Source organism: Ambystoma mexicanum, chromosome 12 (assembly GCF_040938575.1).
Source record: "Ambystoma mexicanum isolate Mex_15411 chromosome 12, UKY_AmexF1_1, whole genome shotgun sequence".
NCBI lineage: Eukaryota > Metazoa > Chordata > Amphibia > Caudata > Ambystomatidae > Ambystoma > Ambystoma mexicanum.
The window spans coordinates 520,085,128-520,104,981 of NC_090936.1; the positions used below are offsets into that span (position 1 = coordinate 520,085,128).

Consider the following 19,854-nt stretch of genomic DNA (forward strand, 5'->3'; position numbering starts at 1 on the left):
CTATTTGATGTCTGTTGTCCCCATAAAAAAGGAGGAATGTGACGAGTTAGGTGACTCACAATGGCAGCGTAGTGCTGTCGCGCATATAATAAAGGGACGTCCCCGCGACTGCGAAAGCAGTGCGTGCCTGGATCCCAACGGCTACACACCTGTGTCTTTGTCTTCTGTCTGGGAAGGGGGGTGCCTGGGGGCTTAGGGCCGGCAGTACAGCCGCCACTAACAGTTCCCAGCAACTGTCACTCTCAGAACCCCCACCCTCATGCATTCCACCAGGTATTCTCAAAGCAGCAGCTAGCACATAAACATGCAAGATACCACAGACATCCAGTCGTGTTTTGCCCTTTGGATTCTGGGTCTTGTCGTTTTTTTCTTTCCCATTTGAAATCTTGGGAAATTCCAAGCTGCAGAATTCCAGGCAAAAATGGGACTGGATGAACTTATCCTGCATAACGACGGGGAAATAGATGTTGAGACGTGTCTTTGGAGATCCAATGTACTGGTCATGTAAAGCTTATACGTTGTTTGGAAGAGTCAGGGTATCAAGTAAGCAGGCTGAAATTGAATGTTCATGTGGGATATTCTGAGATGGAATAACAACATCTGGGGGCTATGGGCAGAGGTTGAAGTGGGTGGGAGCGGTGCTCCCATACTTTTTATTTTTAAGTGTCATTGTTCCTATACTTATATTTTAAAAAGAAACCGTTCTGGAATGGTTTAGTTTTAAAATAAAGGTGTAGGAAAAAGTTGAAGCTTGCACTTCAGCGCTCTGCACTGCACATTCCCATAAATAGCAGGTGTGTTTGTTTGGGGGTTTGGATTGTGTGTGGGAAGGGGCACAGGGATGGGGTTTGTGTTGGAGCAGGGCAGACCAACAGGGAACATAGTTCCAATAATTCTTTTCGTACACGTCGACCACTGGCAATGGGTGACGGATGAAAAGACGTGATAAGAGATCCAGGCTCCATCAAATAGGACTTGACAGCCCTTCTTCAGCAAAGCGACCCTGCACACAGCCTCCTCCAATAAGATACTCCAACTGACTGTGCAGTCGGCAGCCTACCAGGGAATCCTGGTTCCTGTCCTCTCACAATCAAAGCCAGAAAGGATGGCATATGTCATGCCCTTCACAAGTTAAGAAGTTATACAAACCATACTTAATAACACAACCCGGAATAGAGAGGGTACACTCTTGTCTAAACACAGCATTGTGTTCAATTGTATCTTTCTTAACCATCCAACAAATAATGACATTTGCCATATTTTCTCTAGGCACCTGTCAGAGAGACCGTTTCGAAAGACGACGCCCCTTTGACGTTGTCAAGGATATGAGAAACATTGAGTCCTATAAGCCCCACCCCCTTCATGTATTCGATAACATGATAGGTGGCTCGCTGACCAACCCTTCCCCAAAACCTCCCACCCTCTAATGTACTGGAGGCGGGAGTTCCTCCTGCAAAATGACGTTAACGATTAAACGACCAGCGCTAATCTCCTAAACATTGCTGGCTGTGGGATGGGGAGGGGTGGATCTGAGGCAGCGGGTAGATGGAACCACGCCTGTCTCCCCGCGCTTCTTTGCTCTCCTTTCCCTCCAGAGGAGGTGGGAGGGGCGAGCCATCTTGTAGTCCGCACAGGCTGCCGGAAGTTGTAGTCCCGGAAGTTCCGGCTCGAGTCCAGCATAAACAGACATGGCGGAGGCAGCGGCGGCGGCTGCGGTGACTCCCGGGACACAGTCAGCAGCGGCCGCCGGCTCCTCCTCCTCCGCCACCCGGGTCCCTACCACTCTCTCCATCATCCCCAGCTTTCCCCCTGGGGGAGGCTGGACCCGGCAGGTAGCCTGCAGGTGAGCGCGAGGGAGGAGGGATGTCTGATTTAGCACTGCTCGCGCATGTAACAGTACCACGGTGTCCTCATAACAGGGTCAGTTTGTTGCACAAAATCATCATACAGTAACCCGCCGCCTGACGTATCGTCATGTAGAGAAACGTCACTAGGACCGCCTGCATTGCCTGCACGGAGTCTGCTTTGATGGCACAATCACACCACTTGGTTTAATTGCTTTAATTCCACGACCTGACCTCTTGTACTCCCCCTTTAACCTCCTGCGAGCCCGTACTCTGCGCCCACTTTGTAGACGCAGCAATGTTTACATGACCGATGCTCTGCCTGCATAACACCACCGGAACTGCAATCTTTATAGCGGTGGCCACGCATTGGGCCTGACACCCTATCCAAGCTCGCGAAGCTTCCTTCTTTTCCCTTTCCTCCTTGTCACTGTATCCTGCAGACCTGCTTGCAACTGTCCTGCTATTGTGCGCTCAGTGCTTCGTTTGCCCGGTTACCGCCATCCTGTGCACTGTACGCAGTTCCCCTTCCCGAAGCTTGTGGCCGGTTCAGTTGTCTTCTTCTGTCCTACCTGCTTAGCGCAAGGTTTCTACATCCCAATATTTCTTTACGTGCACCTCACCAGTTGTTCCCAGCGCCCCTCATGCAAAAGTGACGTGTGTGTGTGTATAGCCCAAGTGTTCTGTGCCGCGATGCATGCAACCCTTTTACATGCTAACGTCACCAGCTCTTCAATGCCAGCACGATTGCTATCCACGTCTGTCTTCAGCACACTGTTGATGCCCTTCTTTCCGATGGCCTTGTATAACACCAGCAGCATGTCCTGCTCTCTTTACTGTTGGCATGCCAACACCATATGTCATATATTTTCCACCAATGCACCATTGTCGCCTGGTGTTTTTATTTCATGACACCCTTCAACATAATCAATTGTGTCTGGTGCATTGATGATTCCTACTTGCAGCCATGATTTTTAATTTGTTCATAACTCCTGATTGTGTCGCTTTTTGCAAGCTTGGATCTCCAAGCTTTAGTACCTCTGATGGCTAGACACCGCTAAACCCTGTGTTATGGCTATAAGTTGGCATAACAGCTTATTTACTTTTGGGCATTAATTAACGACATGGAAGCCCGACGTTATGTCCTGCAGTTCAGTCCAATTTTGGAAGAAGTTTGGGTCGAATATTTTCAGGCTTTATACAGAGGTTTCCTTGGAGAAGATCTGGCTTGAGGATAACGTAGATTGGCAGCTTGATTTTACAGTGGAGAATATTGACAGGTGTATCAGATTCGCTAGATGGTCTACAGCTTCCAGACCGAATCAACTATCTAATAAGATATTCAAGTAAGCCCCAGCAATGTGGTACAGTATTTTATTTTTGTTCTCTTAATATAATTTTGGGGTTAACGAACACAACTATATTGGACGTAGACAGCAAGATAGTTGCTCTTCCAATCTTGGAGGATTGGACGATGGGGGAATGGAATACTTCATAGCTGCCAAAATGGGTTTAGGGGACATATGTGGGTGGATTTTAATGGTTTCTTGTTTCATTGTCTGCAAAAGCAGGCTTGGGACAAGGTGTTACCAACCCATGCCGCTTTACTGGACTGACTACAGCATCCTGCTTGATCGAAATAGGCCTGCGCAAAACTGGATAAGTGGTGCTTGCCCCACGGGTTTCTCAGTATATTGGTACATAGCAGTATCAATCCAGGTCATCATGAATGAGGGCACCCATGTCTAGGAGAATAGAATGATTCAAGTCTTGGACAAGGATGCGTATTAGCTCCTTGCCTTTTTAGTGTGTGTGTGTGAATATATAGGGATGGTTTAATTAAAGAAGAAAATGTCTTTAGCTATCCAGATGAGAAAGATGCACACAGTTTAAAACATTTTCTTTACATACAACTCAGAAATTTTATATTGGAAAAACTGTTCTCAAATTGTTGTTTGGGTTGGAAGTCCTCCTAACTTGGTTAGTGGCAAAACTAGAGAAGTACGAAGCAATGATATGGCAGAAGGTCCTGTTCCAGCTCACAAATTTGTGTTCCGTTGTCAGCAATTAGTCGCCAGCTGCGTTATCTTTTAAAGAGTAGGAAACTGCTTTGTTCTCCTACCCAATCGCCCTATGCTAGAATAGTTCTAGAAGTTGTATATCGTCCACAGGGACCTTTGTTGCTAATATTGCATAATATTGCGTGAATCAACTTCTGGACAAGATACTGTGGTATTCCACACAGTTACATTGTCTAAAAATCAAAGGGACTGAGTTATCACTGGTGAAGCTGTGGGAAAAATACTCTGTATAGAAACCGTGTCACAATCCAGAAAAGAGCGGCCTCCCCTGAATTCTATATTAGGAGGTTCCCAGATAGGACTCTGCAAAATGGTGTTTCGTTTAAACTTTTTGTCAACAAAGGAAATATGTATACAATGGGGCTTTCCTAGTGAACTTGCATTTTGTAGGTTTAGCAAAAATACAGAATTGAAAGAAACCCTGCAGCATCTTTGATTTTGCCCTGGCCTCCTTGCGAATTGCATTGGCTTTTTCGGTAAATGTATTAATAGGCGCGATATGATTGATACTGTGAATTTGTGGCTCGACGTGGGAGTGGGGGGAGGAAATCAGTTGCACTGAAAATGGCTGTGGTAAGCCTTTTAAAGAGATGTAGGTTGGTAGTGGTCTATTCTCAGTGTCTTCAATATGTTATAGTTTGGCATGGAGTCGGTTTTATAAGATATAGGTAAAGGTTATTATGTATTTAAGGCAAGGCCCCTTTTATAAGGGGGAATCATGATGTACTGATTTTGATTGTGTCTTAGGGATATATCGGCAATGGTTGATTGAACCTTTTTGCCTTTCCTTCTATTTGTGTGCTATATTGTAAAGGTTTGTTTTAAACTGAATGCAATAAAGATTGAATTGAATAAAAGCTTATTTATATCTCTGCTGCGTTCTCATTTTTAGATGCAATTTTTTGAGGGAAGTGACGTTGGCTGTAATCACTTAATACTGTCTATTCTTTAGAACAGTACAGGGATCAAAATAAAGATTTGCTACCCAGGTGCTAAAGTAATTCCTGAGTAGAAGGCATCTCCGAGAAGTGTAGGAGCTTATTCTAGAAAATAGTGATCTACTATTATCAACTTCAACATGCGATTTTAAGCAATGCTACTTTACCATCAAGTAGAATATTTATCGATTTCAGTATGAATGTTTTCAAACGTGGTAAATCGGATACCCTGTAGTTTAACATTTCACAGAACACGATTGACAATCATTGTGTATCTTAAGCAAAATAAACTAGAAATGTGGAGCTATATATAGAAATCTCCATATCCAGCTTGTGAATGTCACATACATAGCGACTTGTCGGGCAAACACGTGACTGTTCCAGCCCTGTTGTTCTTTCAGCTAGTATGGGATTGTGTGCCCTTTAGGCTGACAGGCTCTGCTTTGGAGCTCTGATGTAGTGACTGTGGCCTAAGCCAACCTGTGTGTGATTCCCGAATCCCCCACAGTGCTCTTTGCAGCCCTAGTGAACTTATGAACTTATCTGTAACTTTGTTTTTTTTTTAAAAAAAACTTTGTCCATGAGTTTGCTTACCTGCTTTGAGGAATTTCTATTTGGCAAGGGTGTAGGAGCCCTGGCTATTTTGATTTCAATAAAATAATACAATGTAGGAAATTCCAACCCTGAAATGGAAAATGCTAATTAGATTAACCTTTCATAAGCTCCATGCCAAAAGCATAGTGTTTACCTGTGCCCTGCTGCATTAGTGTCATGATTCACAGCCTCTGCTCTACAAGTGTTAGACAGCAGGTTCAGCGGTCACAGGTGCCCTCTTGACGGCTACAGTGACACCCAATTCTCTGAAGCGCATGGACTACATTTAAGATGTCTGTTCCAAAAAAAGTCAGGAATTGGAAGATCCTGTCCTAGTGGCGCAGTAAACTGTAAAAATAAGCCATAGCTGCGTTTGGGTAGGGTGGCTAGCATATCTGGGTTATCCCAGCCACATTATTTATATTGCACATGTCAGCGCTGTGGGCCCAGTTCAGCTGTGGAAGGGTTCTCTGTATTCCTCCCAGACAAGGCCCACCCCTGCACACTGGCAGGACTGTAGCATTGGGGGATTGCTTCTTTGTTTCTTTTGCAAGGGCAGGTAACAGCCTTCCCCAGGGACAGCCACTCCACAGGAAGCTGGCCTAGCAGCAGAAACCAAGGGGCACACCCATTGACAAAGCCAGACCCCACAGCAGGGGGCTGCATTTGTGAAGGCCTTTGTTCTTAGACAGAAGGAAAGGGGCTTGGTTAGAGTAGACACAGGAACTCTGTTGGACAATGCCAAGACCCTTGGCATTGTCCACCAGACTTTCTGCGGCCTGGGTCCACAATACCTTTAACTCTCTCCCCCTCTGCCCCCCTCGTAAATACCGTCCTACTCGAGCTCTTTGCTCCTCCACCTCCCTCAGGTTGTCGCTTCTCCAAGCAACGAGCTGGGGGTAGGTCTGTCTTTGGCTCGGGCCTCCTTCTGGAACAGCCTGCTGGCATCTCTGAAACGTGAGGAGAACCACTTTTGGTCCTGGAAGCACCTCAAAACCTTCCTCTTTGCTTCTGCCTTGGCTCTTCTTCTTCCCCTGCTGATCTGTCTGCTTCGGCACCAGGCACCTGTTTACCCTCTGATTTTGGGTCCAGATTCCTGCCCACCCAGCCACCCACCCACACTTCCTCCTGGCAACCCTTGTACTTTGGTCTGTATCTGCTACCCTGCACTTAGACACCTGTTGTCTACACCTTATTCTTGCACTTACCACCTGCTGGCCCCACTACCTTTTGTTATATCACATGTTTAGCACTTCCCCCTTCCCTCCACTTGCACATTCTCGAAGTCACTGGGCCTAGTAAGATCCTTGTTTTGTTCTCCCTTGCCTCGTCGCGCTCTGAAACACTTGTTTATGGGCGCGATACAAATAAAATATCAGATCTGTTCAAGGGAAGGAGACTTTCACCTTCTTGAATCTTTCTGCCATTTTCCTGTCCCTTCTGCTTCATATGAGCAAAGCAATTTGGGTGTGACATCTGAACGGCAAAGTCCCCACATTTCAAGAGCAGGGATTGGACCCCTAAAGCAGGCTAGCTTTAGTCCAATCCCCTGGAAGATATTTGCTTACAAAAAGGGTCCCCTCACCACTTCTTTGCACCATCCTTGTGACTTCATCCTGAAGAATTGGTGAGTTGAATGTAGGTGTTCCAAGGCAGAGGCGAACTCCGTCCCCTAAACATCCCCATGAACCATTGGAGGTGAACAATGCTGCTGGACCATAAACTTGCCTCTCTGATAGCCAACCTGTTGCCTATGACGTGTTGCAGGTTCCTTGAAGGTGTGTGCCAGCCTCCCTGTGTTTGGGAGCCTAGGAAGAGTACAAACATTGGCCCTTGATATCCTGGAGTGGGACTTTCAGCACCTGAAAGCAAGAGCAGCCATGACCCCTTTTGGTGACCATCCACAATTCGTGGGCGCTCTATGCCGAACATCATGGCAGGATCCTTTAACGCTGACTTTTGGGGTCCCTTGTTCTCAAAACTTATGTTTGGCCCTGTTTGTTGCGCCAGCTGAAGCATGTTGCCTTGAACCACAAAGTAATGCTGCTTTAACTTGCTCGAGTCGCTGCCCCAAACACCAACTTTTTTCATTGCTGCTCCTGTGAGTCGATCAATCAACCCTGTTCCCCTGAACTGTGACCTCTGAGCCACTGCATCAAACCGACTTGACTGTGAATCTTGGTACCAGCTCAACCACCGAAACAGGTACACAGCAAATCCAGACACAGCTCACGTAGACTCGAGACGACAGCTCTCTTCCCGTCGATCCTACCCCCCCCCCCAACTCAATGCCAGCTTGCTGCTGTAGCATTGTGACTGATGCACCTGTGACCCTAACTGATGCTGTGGTTGATGCCCAGAAACCTGGTTCCAAGCTGTTGAACAACCAAGACTGTGCAACTGTAGTATAGTATTGATTAATATCTACCCCCCCCCCCTCCGGTCCATCCTTACACCTTGGCGACTGGATATGTCATTTTAATACCTTTGCAGCCATCCGTTGAGCATTGTGGCCTTTTGATTGTTTTTTATTACCATCTCATTACCCAGAGTACTGCATCTATACTATCTTTGCATATGTTCTTTCATTTTTTTTGTTTTTACTTTTTTTATTTGACTTGACAACACACGGAAAAACAGAGGGGGCCACACGGCGCCAGCAGCGATAACAAGATTGGATTGGTCTTCTACCATCAATGGTGTAAGAAACCTTAAACCTCCAAACCTTTTTCTGAAAGTAGATGGGAAATTGGATTCTCTTCCTCTTTACCTCAACGTATCCAGACAGAGCCATAAGAAGTAACTTCATGAGACTAAGACACAACATCGCATATTCAGGACAAGTACTAGCCAGAAGAAACCAGGGCGATGAAGCCATTAAATTTTGCAGACACTTCAATCCTCCAAGCCATCAATCCCTCAAACATTTTCTAATGGGGTGTGAGGGCACCTGGGAAACAAGATTGTTGTTGCTCAGAAGATTTGTGGCGAAGAGGAGAGCTTAACTTGTGATCTGTTTTGGGATAGACTGATCGCAGGCCAAGAAATGATGCTCACGGCTACAAGTTTTGGAAAAAATGTCCATACTCTAGAGCTCAACAGTTATGAGCCAGTAGTAAGAGCAATAAAGGGGCATTAGTCAGTCTCAGCTGGTTATCTCTTGGTTATCTCTTGGTTATCGTCTTTCTGGCTCTTGTTCTGGGCTTCTACTTTTTGTTTTTGTACTAAGGAGTTTCTCTCTTTTTTTTGTAAAGGTTTTTCTTTTAAAACCAAAACAAATAATAAAAATAAATAACAAGAAACGTACATCTTCACCAGTATACCTTGAATTGTCTATGGGAGAACAAGAGGTTCAGATAACGCAGAGCATTGGCATTTGAGTCAAAGGAGACACAGGTCAGTGGTCACATTATGAAGAACAACCTGGAGAAGAATGAACAGAGTTTGAAGGAGAAGCCATGGGGGATATGTAATCACGGAACCTTCGCCAGATGTCTCTTAGCCTTGTATGTGGGTGCTGCATTGCGCACCAGGCCTCTTGCGCGTCATGTAATTGTTCTAAGCCATTGTGTGTAGGTGGGTGCCTTGGGCCGGAGCCAACATAACAATATGCAGCGGACCGCTAGCAACATACAGAGACCCGCCAGTTTCTTTGAGTCACGCCCCAACTGGGGAAAGTCATGGAAGAGACAATGCAGTTGGGTGGGGGCAATAGTGTGCTCCAATATGTCCAATAATGTGGAACAGATGTCCGACCAGAATTGGGTCAGGTAAGGGCAGTGCCAGAGCATATGGATGTAAGTTGCTTGATCTGTGCCGCACCTGGGGCAGTTGGGAGGCGAGTCACTGAACATACAATGTAGTCTCTTAGGTGTATGATGATACCTGTGCAGTACCTTAAATTGCATTAACTTAAATTTCGAGTTTTATAAGACACATTGTGGGTGCGAGCACACATTCGGGACCACCTCTCGTCAGTGATCTCAAGATCCTCCTCCCAGCTGCGTTTCAATTTAGTAAAAGGGGGGGGGGCTGCTCTAGCCTGCAATAAGGAGTAGAGTCTCGACACCTTTCCTTTGAAGGAGGAATAGGAGCAGAGTTCCATAACTATGGGTTCATCAGGCGGTAGCGTGGGGAAATCAGGGTATCTGGATTTGAGGTTCCTCTGTAGGGAGGAGTATTGTAGCCACGCTGTGGGCCGACGCTTGAGGAAAGGAGGGAGTTCAGACCACTCAACGAAGTTGCCCTGCTCGTATATATCGCGGAGCGTCAGAAAGCCAACGGGATACGATAGATTGTGTGATGTGTGGGACATCAGGGAAGAAGTTCCATAGCGGCAGGTCTCCGTGGAATGGGTGTGGTGTATCGACCATAGCCCAGAGTTTGGCTAATGCTAAGGATGTACTAACTACTGGGTCTGCAGAGTCGGGGTCGGGATGTATGGGAGCCAACCACCCGGTCAGAAACTGTCAGTTTCTCCAATCGAACATGTGGGGGTGAGGGGGTTGGTGGTGTTGAACCAATGAGAGGCAAATTGGGATTGAGCTACCACCCAGTATCTAGTGAAATCTGGGGCGTTAAACCCTCCTAATTCCTTGGGGGGGTGGTCAGCGTAGAGAGTTTGAGGCGGACTGTGTCTGAGTGCCAGAGGAAGGTGTTACTGATATAACGTAGTGATTTGAAGAATACGTCCCCTGGCCATATGGACTGATTGGTGAATCGATAAAGAAGTTGAGGTAATACTACCATTTTAAGTATTCCAATCCTGTCTGCTAGTGAAATGGGGAGCCTAATCCAGCTTGAAGTTTTTGTAGCCAGGTTCTTCAGATAATTCTGGTAATTGTCCTCGCGCAGCTGCGACGTGTGCCGGGAAACTACCACCCCCAGGTAAGTGATGCTAGATTGAGACCACGTGAATCCTTCCAAGTCCAAGAGGGGGTTGTGTGGAGTCTGTAAGTGGGAATAATATAGAATTGGAACAGTTAACTTTCAACCCAGAGATGTCTCCAAATTGGGCGACGTCCGCAAAGATGGGGGCAAGGTTGGTTTCCCGGGGAGCGGATGTACAGGAGAGTGTCATCGGCATAGAGGGAAACTATATCGGATTGGCCCGCTGTGCGTAATCCCCTGTGAGTGTGACTGGCGAATCATGTTGGCGAAGGGTTCAATGGCAATGGCGAAGATTAGCGGGAAGAAAGGACATACCTGTTGCGTCCCTCTGGATATCTGGAAGGAATGGAGCACCTGTCCTCTGTGCGAACTCTAGCCTAAGGGGCGGTGTAAGCTTAACCCAGGTTCGGAAGTTGGGGCCAAATTTACATTTCTCAAACGCCAGAGGTATTTCCACGAGACCGAGTGAAATGCTTTCAGCATGTCCAGAGTGGCCTCTACCGCCTGTGTGGTTAGGTTGACCCTGTTGATCACATTAAAGAGCCTTCTTAAATTTAGGGATGTGGACCTTCCCGGGACAAATCCTGCCTGGTCAGGGTGGATAATGTGGGGCATGAACTGGGCTAAGCGGTTGGCCAGAAGTTTAGCGTATGTTTTAACATCACTGTTAATCAATGATAGGGGTCGGTATGAGCTATGTTGGGCAGGGGGCTTACCAGGTTTGAGGAGGAATGTTATCAATGCCTCACAAAGGGAAGGGGGAAGTATACCCCTTTCATGACTCTTCCCATAGGGCCAGCAGGTGCGGTGCCAAGAGTGTCTTGTATTGCTTATAAAACTCCATGGGGAGCCCATCCGGGCCGGGGGCTTTACCCGATGCCAACGGCTCAATGGCTTCAGTGAGCTCTTCGGTAGTAATGGGCCGCTCCAGAGAGATGCCAGCCTCATCGGACAGGACTGAGAGAGGAAGACAATCTAAATAGGAGTCGATTTCTGATATAGGGGGGGGGCATCAACTTCTGCGTACAGGGAGGTGTAAAACGATAGAAATTCAGAGTTGATGTCCTGTGGGGAAGTGGCCAGTGAGCCATCAGACCTCACTATAGCTGGAATATTGGGGGCTCCGAACTCACGACGGAGCAGCCTTGATTGCATACGGCCAGGGCGCTCTCCCTCCCCATATTTCCTTACCGAATGGGGAGAGTCCAGGAACTTGATCTCTCGTTCCGCAAGGCTGCAAAACTTATCCAGTTCCGAGCCTAGTGCTGAAAGAGTGGTTGGGGAGTGGTCTTGAGCATATTGGGTCTCGAGGTTGGCTAGGGTTGATTCACTAACGCAGATATCTGCTCGGATTCCCTTTAGAATGCCACATCCCTTGGAAATGGCGATTCCCCTCGCATATGCGTTAAAGGATTCCCAAAGTATGGCTTGTGTTGTCACAGAGTCTGTATTAACCTCGAAGAAATCTTCAAGAGAGGATTCAAGTTCGGTAGCAAAAACCGGATCTAGAAGTGCATGGGAACTCATCCTCCATTGTCTCGTTCTTTCGGCGTCCGGGCCCCAGTTCAGCGAGATGAGTACTGGTGAATGGTCTGATAGTGTTCTGGGAAGGATAGCCTGGTGGGACAATGACCCGACTAGCATGTCGGTTATGAGCCATCGGTCTATTCTAGAGTGAGAATCATGGACTGAGGAATAAAATGAGTACGTGCAGGACTCGGGATACATTAGCTGCCAGGCGTCTACTAACGCCAGTCGAGGGAGCGTTGTAAGAATGGTATAGGCTGCTTTGGAGAGTTGGCGAGGACGTGAGCCCGACCTGTCTATGGTGACCTCTAATATTGTATTAAAATCACCTCCCCATATAATCGGGATTAGGGGGAAGCTTTCCAAGACCGAGGCTAGGTGTAGATAGAAGTCGGGACCATCAACATTCGGGCCGCAGATGTTCAGGATGGCTACCTCCTGGTGTTGCAGTGTGCCAATGGTCAATACATATCTGCCCAGGGGGTCTATACTCGAATGGTTACACAAGAATTTCAAGCGTCTGTGAATTAAAGTGAGCGTGCCGCGGCTTTGCGTGGAATAGTTAGTGTAATACCTTTGGGGACCCCACTGTTTAGCGATCGTTCACATTGTGGAAGCGAGCATGGGTTTCTTGTAGGCACAGAATGTTGACCCCATGGCGTTCAGCATGAAGTTGTATCTGCCGCATCTTTTTGTAATTGCCCAAGCCGCGGACGTCCCAGCTCATAAACGTCAGGTCATAATTCGCCATTTGTGTAGTGGTGTTGATTGGACTTCTGCACACAGGTTACTAAACAAAAAGGAGTCGGTCGTTCTGGGTGTAAGCGGATCCCCATAAATGTATTCATGATGTACTGCTGTAGCACATGCAGCACCACCGGTGATTGTCAAGACTTTTTTAACCATAACGTCACTCCACCCACATCCCTCCCCCATTAGAGGGACAAGACCAAAACAAACCCATAACAACAACAAATTACTCAGCATCTGCGCCTGGGAGGCTGTTAGTCTGGCAATGGCACGTCAGACTGGGGAGAGTGTGAGGAGATTGTACAATACAGCAACATTTAACCAGAGTGTTCAGTGTAGAAACGAGGGCGCATAGGGGCACCGGTCCAGGAGAAAGAGGGCAGTTGAAAACAGGCAACATTAACCATGGACCCCAGAGCACCAATACAAGAGCATATTATAGGCCCAGAGTGGCTCGGGAGAACCCAGGATCCCAGTGACCAATCATCGGGGGGGGGGGTCTGGAGACAGCTGTAGGATAGCTTCCAGGCTGGGACTGCATCTGAGTATCGAACTGCTCTGGACACAATGAGTCTGCAACAGATAAGGCCACATTGCAGAGGATCAATGGAGCAACAAAAGCATAACTAGTAACCAAAACATTTCAATTGAAGTGTAAGCGTCATTTGAGGCCTCGCCAATGGCGGATACATATATGGCATAGGGACGAGCAAAGCCTATCGTGAGCTTCGCCTCTAACGGTGAGGAAGGGGTCATCCGGGAAAGTGTTCATCAATAAATTTCGATGCCTCTTCTGGGATAGTGAAGAAGAGTGTTTGGTTCGAGTGTTCGATCCTTAACTCCGCAGGGAAGAGCATGGAGTATTTGACTCCTAAGTCATGAAGTCTCTTTTTCACAGCAAGGAAGGTTTTGCGCTCTTGTTGCATGGCGACAGAGAAATCAGGGTAGAGATGTATCCTCGCCGAGCCAAGAAGTAGTTCCCCTTTGGCCCTAGCCACACGCAGAAGGGCATCCCGGTCCCAAAAATTTAAGATTCTGGCTATGATGGGATGAGGAGGCGCCCCCCGGTCTAGCCTTGGCAGTCAAAGAACGATGCGCCCTTTCAACAGCAAACTGTGCAGAAAGTTTCAGTGTATCCAGGGGTGTTTAAAAGGATACGTTCCACGTAGTCCTCCATGGGCTCTTTGATGTTGTCCTCGGGGATGCCACCAATGCGTAGGTTATTTCGTCAGGAGCGGGACTCAAGGTCGTCGTTCTTTTTTCCACTGGCGAGACTCGATTGGTGAGTGTGGAAACTGCAGCCCGAAGAACACCAAGGTCATCTTCAGCTGTACCGACCCTAGTTTCAATCTCGGCGACTCGGCTGTTCTTTCGATATGGGCTTTTATGGACGAGATGGTGCCATTCATGTCGTCCAATTTAGTATGCAGCGTGGTAAATCCTTCACGCATGTACTCGAGCATCTTTTGCTAGTCGTCGGAGGTCGAGGGTGTTGAGACGGTACATGCTTCTTCCGGGGGTTCGGGCGGTGGTCTGGACGGTGTCCTGGCAAACCTGTTTAGCAAACTTTGCTTCTTTCCAGCCCAGGCTCCTTTTGTCATAGTGCCGGTGAGTGTAAGGTACCAAGGACCCTAGAGGGCGCCAGCGATCAAGGAGAATGGGTTTCTAAGATGACTGCCCGAGTGGGGGGGATGCCAGAAGAGTGAAGATGAGGCTCAGTTGAAACGGCGTCTGTGTAGCGACTCCCGGCACACCAAGGCACTGATGTGCGCGCAAGGTGTCCTAGCGCTGTGGGTCCGATGCCTTGCAGGAGCAGTGTAATCAAAGAGGCACAGGGGGGGGGGGGCAAACCACACTCGAAACAATGGCAGTAGGGGCCCCTGGGGCGAGGTCCAGTGAGACGGCAAGTGTAGGCAATGCAGCACTGTGGTGAGCTATGAGCAGAGTTGGCACCGATGAATAGGGTAAAGGAGTCGCCTCCAGGTGGGGATTGCGGGAGTTGTCTAGATGGTAAGTGCAGAGGGCTGCGGGGTCAATCTGGTGGGCCCAATACCAGCCCCACATGGCCGCAGGGACCCCCAGGATCATGCACCCGCAGCTGGTGCAGCCGGCCCCGGCGGTTGGCGGGGTCATGACTGTAGGAGCAGTCCCATTGACTCCAGCCGTGTAACTCGGGGAGGCCCAACGTACGTTGCCCCTGTGATGGAGGTATGTAGCAGATAGTAACTACAGGTGCTATGCAGCATGGCGGGCCAATGAGTCAACATCAAGTATCAAGAAACCGAGGGAGTGGATTGCAGTCACCAGAGGTAATGGTGTTGTGCTGCGCGGTCAGGCTGCCATGTGTGTCCCCTCACATCCCGGGGTGGGGGGGGGGGGGCAACGACCAAGAGCAGTGTCCGCAGCACCGGGCCGGATCAGGCCGCAGCATCCAATTAGGTGCGGGTCAGGTAGATGGCGGGCTGCGAAGCCGGCCGCCCAGGATCCGGGCGCTTAAACCCTCCCCCCCCCTCCCCTGCCCCCCACCTACCTTGTCGTGGGTTGGAACTTATGTTCCATAGGAGGGGGGCGGTGGAGGGAGGACGGGCAAGCAGTGTGAAGCCGCGGGGGCCCGCAGTGATGTCTCCGCCCTCCGTGGTGCGAGACCAGGCAGCAGGAGAGTCCGGCGCTTCCAAGCGTCACAGGAGTCTGCAGGAGGAGATGGTAGCGGGATCGGGCAGGATGCGTGGGTCCTCCGGAAGGCTGCCGAACCCGGTCGAGGGAGCGCAGGGCGACCATGCGAGCCGGCAGGCCTGGGTCGCCGAGGAGGGCTCTGGCACCCTTCCCCCACCGCGGCCTGCAGCACTGTGCGCTCAGGTGGGAGAGAGAGCTGGAGCCGTGGCGCGGAACGGGCCAAGCACACACAGCCCCAGTTGGAACGGAGGGCCGCAGCGCAGCCCCCATAGGACAGCGGGACCCAGAAATCCGCAGGGCTGCAGCGGAAATGTTCTCACAGGAGTACCGTCAGCACAGAGCAGGATACTCGTATTTTAAGGGTCTTTTGCGGGGTTTATATGCTCTCCCAGTCCGGAGCACTGCTGTTAGGTGGCCATCTTGCTTCAGCGCAACAGCGCCCCCCCCATATGTTCTTTCCATTTTCTTCTTTTTTTAATATATATAATTTTTTATTTTTTTATTTTATACAACCTCGATTGGATATTCCTTTATTTTGAATCACTGTTTGGGTTGCTACAGAACCGCATTCAAACCCATCTTGAGAGTATAACCTTTCCTTGGCCCACGTTACCACAAAAGACGAAGGATGTATCTCCTTTTTTTACCTTTATGAAACCTTTACCTTTGTGATTTTGCTCTTGGTTTGTAGTAGAAGTTTGAGGTGTAGTGGTCGTTTTAGCGTCTACTCGCCCTTGTATTCGTGCAAGGCAGAAGTCAATTTGTCACACCTGACATTTTGTGTCCAGTGCAGTATCGTGTTTGACTCATCGCTGCTTTATTGAGGGGTACACTTTTTTTTTTTCTTCCAAAAACTTATTTACTTTAGAAGGTTCTTTTTCAACCATTTGCTCACACTGTATTCCATTGTTTTTCACACTGTATTCGGGGAAATGGGTAGGACATGGATAACATGGACTGGGGTTCAAGTCTAGGCAGGCTAAAAGGAAAGGGGTGATGTTTAGGTGATTAATAATACACGGTGGATCTGGAGTGTAGAATTTTGAGGTTAAAATCAAAGGTGTGCGCTGGAGCAGTGCGTATTCATGTCAACAGTTTTGGTAAAGATACAGAAATATTTAAAACTAGTGAAGCCTGTGTACATGGGCCATTGCAGGTTTACATTGACACAGTAGGACCACTATACATTCTAAGGCAACATCCAAAGTTACCGCATCGGACAAACATATGTATGGTATATTATATTGTTACATTAGGTGGTGTGGGTGTGTGGACTCGAGGTGTCGTCAGGATTTTTGTCATCTGGCTACATGTTTAATTTTCAGACCAAAACGCACCCCAGCTTGGTAATACTGGGACTGCCAAGCCTACAGGCAGAAAGTCGAGAATTCCTGTGCAACAGGTGGATGGGAAAAAATACATAGCGGGAAGAAGAGGCATAGGGCTGTATGCAGTGGAAGCCGGGCAGCCAAATAGTATGAAATGTTATAGTGCAAGGCATTCTCTTGTATTGTGCACTGCAATAAGGACCGGGGAAGAATCCGTGTGGAGACCCACTCATTACTAGAATTGAAGCATCAAGGGTTATGGGAAGCATGAACCTTTCTTTCAGAGAAAGGGCTGTCCACAATATAAAAACCCCAGCTGCTCATTTCACCTTTTAGTATGCTGGCATGCAAGCTGAGCTTATTCTTGATCCTCGGTCTAATACATCCTGTTTCTATACTAGGTAGGCTTTACTAGGACAGTTGGGCCAGCAAACTGCTTTGGGCGATCTGGGAATGGGCCAGAATCGACTCTGAGAAGCCTGTCCAGGTGTTATTCGAAAAACCTCACAGCTACTAGCCAAAACTGGTTTATCTGCCCCCTCTCAGCTTTTTTTTTAATGAAACTCCATATCTTCAGTTTCTGAATGATGCTGAGGTTCTTCACAGCTTAAATTTCCATGAATTCTTCAAGTGCCCCACAAAGTGGTCTTCACATACTGTGGTTTAAGATTTTTGCAACAGCTGCAAAATGGTGAAGTGAAGCATGCTGGTAATAGGGTGTAGAAATGAAGTTGGCCTTCGTTCACCATCTTCACGTTCTGCCATTAACGAAAGACTATTGTAATAAACATTGGAATGGAGCAGTCTTAAAAATTTCATTTGCCACAAAGGTGCTCAATGGCACACTGTGTGTATACTAAATACAACAGTAGGCTGTCCAAAGCATTTACAAGAATGGGAAGACCGTACACTGGAGAATCGGCATATAACCAGTTAAAACGAGGTTATTATGTTGTAATTTTTCTATTTTGACTGATTAACCGAAAATGTGTCAACTGTGGGGGTGTTCTGATTAGTTTGAAAGGACAGAATGCATCCAAAATTAGGGGACTAAAGGATCTGAACAGATTATGGGATCCTCTCTCAATCATACACTAGAATAGTAGAGCTCTTTTCTTTGTCGTTGCCCTGCTTGTAAGACTGATCCAAAGAAATCCCTAGTGCTGCTTGGGTGAATGCAGGACAGGCTCCTATATCTTTGTGTTTTTTTTTTTTTTATTTTATTTTTTTTGGGGTATTTGTGGGAGTAGAGGTTGCCATTAAGGAGGAAAAGTGGCTGGCACACTGCTTCTTGAGGGCTGGTTATTTGAGGGAAAAGTGTCTTTGATTAAAAAAAACGTGGAACAGACCAAGATCTAACTGGGTGGGCACATTGTTTTGACAATCGGCAGTTCAAATTTCCACTTGAATGTTTCTTATAAGGGCCACTTAGACACCTTAATGTTGGCATACCTCTGTGTTATGATAACAAGGTGGGTCCTAGAATTGCTTCACTCCTCAGATGTTTATAGATCAAATGCCATTTCGGCTGCCGTGTATGGAGCAGAGCTGTAGTAAACGCTTGATAGATCCTTAACCAAGAAGGAAAATGCATTTCTTAAATCCTTGTTTGCCTTTCTCAGGATTTGCTACGAGAACGGAACTAGGTAGGCACTGCATTGCTGAACAAGCGGCATGTTGGCAATTGGAATAAATGGTATGGTCTAACCCTGAGATGGCTACTATACAGAAATGCCTTTAAAGACATGTTTTGTTTTTGGGGGGGGTCGAGGGGGGGCGGGTTTGTGGGTCATAAGGATTGGATGGTTATGCCCTAGAGGGGAAATGTTTTGTGCGTGTGTCACGTCGCCTCCTTGTGCGAATGGGGATGACCATTTTACCTGCAGAGTGATGAGTGGTATACTGGGATGCCCTTAATCTGCATTAAAAGCACATATGAAGTAGTTCACTGTGGAGACATTGGTCATTGAGGTGACGTGTAATGAAGCCAGTTTTGTGTATGTATGTATGTATGTATGTAATATCAAACAAAAAATAGGAAACAGACACTTAGGACCTTTTATGCTTTGACCTAAACAGCTCCACGGATACGTTTGGACCAGGGTGCATGTAGAAACGGGGGAGGAAACTACTAGTATTACTGCCTGATTTGAAGAAGTAAACGTGCATATGTTGTGTATGAATAACTAGGTGCAAAGCATGATTACAAAAACGATTCCAGTTAAAACGTGTTTACTCTTTTATAATACTACAATTGGAAAATGTACTTGCATTTCGCACTGGGTCTAAAATGTAGACCAGCCACCCCTGTGGCTGCTGTATGGACTGTCATGAATGCTCTGATGGAGCGAGAAACAACTGATCCAGGCATCCGTTTGGGGAGTGAGGCTCCTTGTGGGATTGAAATTGGTGTGGGTTGCCCTGCACAGCAAAAGTTACCCTCCTTTACCCCACATTCACCGGTGGCTGCATTTGATAACAAAAAACACTAAAAAACATAATCGTGCCTGTGTATTGTGGCGATTGACGCCAGGTGATTATGCCATTATATTCAGTTGAGATATACTTGTTTTTTTTCATTTCGTTCTTTCCTTTGTAGGGAATCGGGGTTTAACCTTTTGTTTGACACCTTCCTTAAATTCCATCACAAACCCACAGGCTATTACCAACGCGAAGAGTAGCTGGATCTGGCTAAGTCGGGTAAAAGACAAGGCGAGATGACACGGGTAACACATGCTTGGCTATAGAGGGGGTCGTTTTATGGCGTTCCACTGCCCACTTATCCACCTAAGCCAGTTTCGGCTCCCTCCCATTTGTCCTTGCTGCCCACTAGAGCCTTTATTGGTTACCATCAATAAAAACTTGTTCATGATGTTCAGACCGGGGATATTGCCCCTGGAGATCATTAAATAATATATGATAAGTTATTTATAACGCACTTAATACCCCGAGTTTTCTAAGCACGGACCCGTGGTGCTCCGTGTCGTCTTGCTTCCACGGCGAGCACATTGCCCCTGAGAGATACTCCCGAGACGAGGATGGAACGAGCTGCAACCAGAAGTCTTTGGATGCTTGTACGGTGCTATATATATTTTTATAAAGTGGATCAAGCCCCTCTATAATCGAGATGAAACCACTTTGCATTGACTTTACCAAATTGCTTTCTTGAAATTCCCACATTGATAACTTGACTTGGTGGGTGGATTTGTATATACTTTCCAAAACATGC

General features: G+C 47.4%; 1 protein-coding gene across 2 annotated transcripts in view; it reads left to right on the top strand.

The window, feature by feature from the left end:
- Positions 1-1,490: 1,490 nt before the first annotated feature.
- Positions 1,491-19,854, top strand: part of MKRN1 (makorin ring finger protein 1) — a 302,715-nt gene continuing 284,351 nt past the window's right edge. The window contains exon 1 of one of the 2 annotated variants that reach the window (XM_069628815.1): positions 1,491-1,843. In XM_069628815.1, the coding sequence (XP_069484916.1) occupies positions 1,689-1,843 (155 nt within the window). In that variant the 5' untranslated portion in view covers positions 1,491-1,688. The remainder of the gene's footprint in view (positions 1,844-19,854) is intronic. The other variant, XM_069628816.1, reaches the window with a different exon arrangement.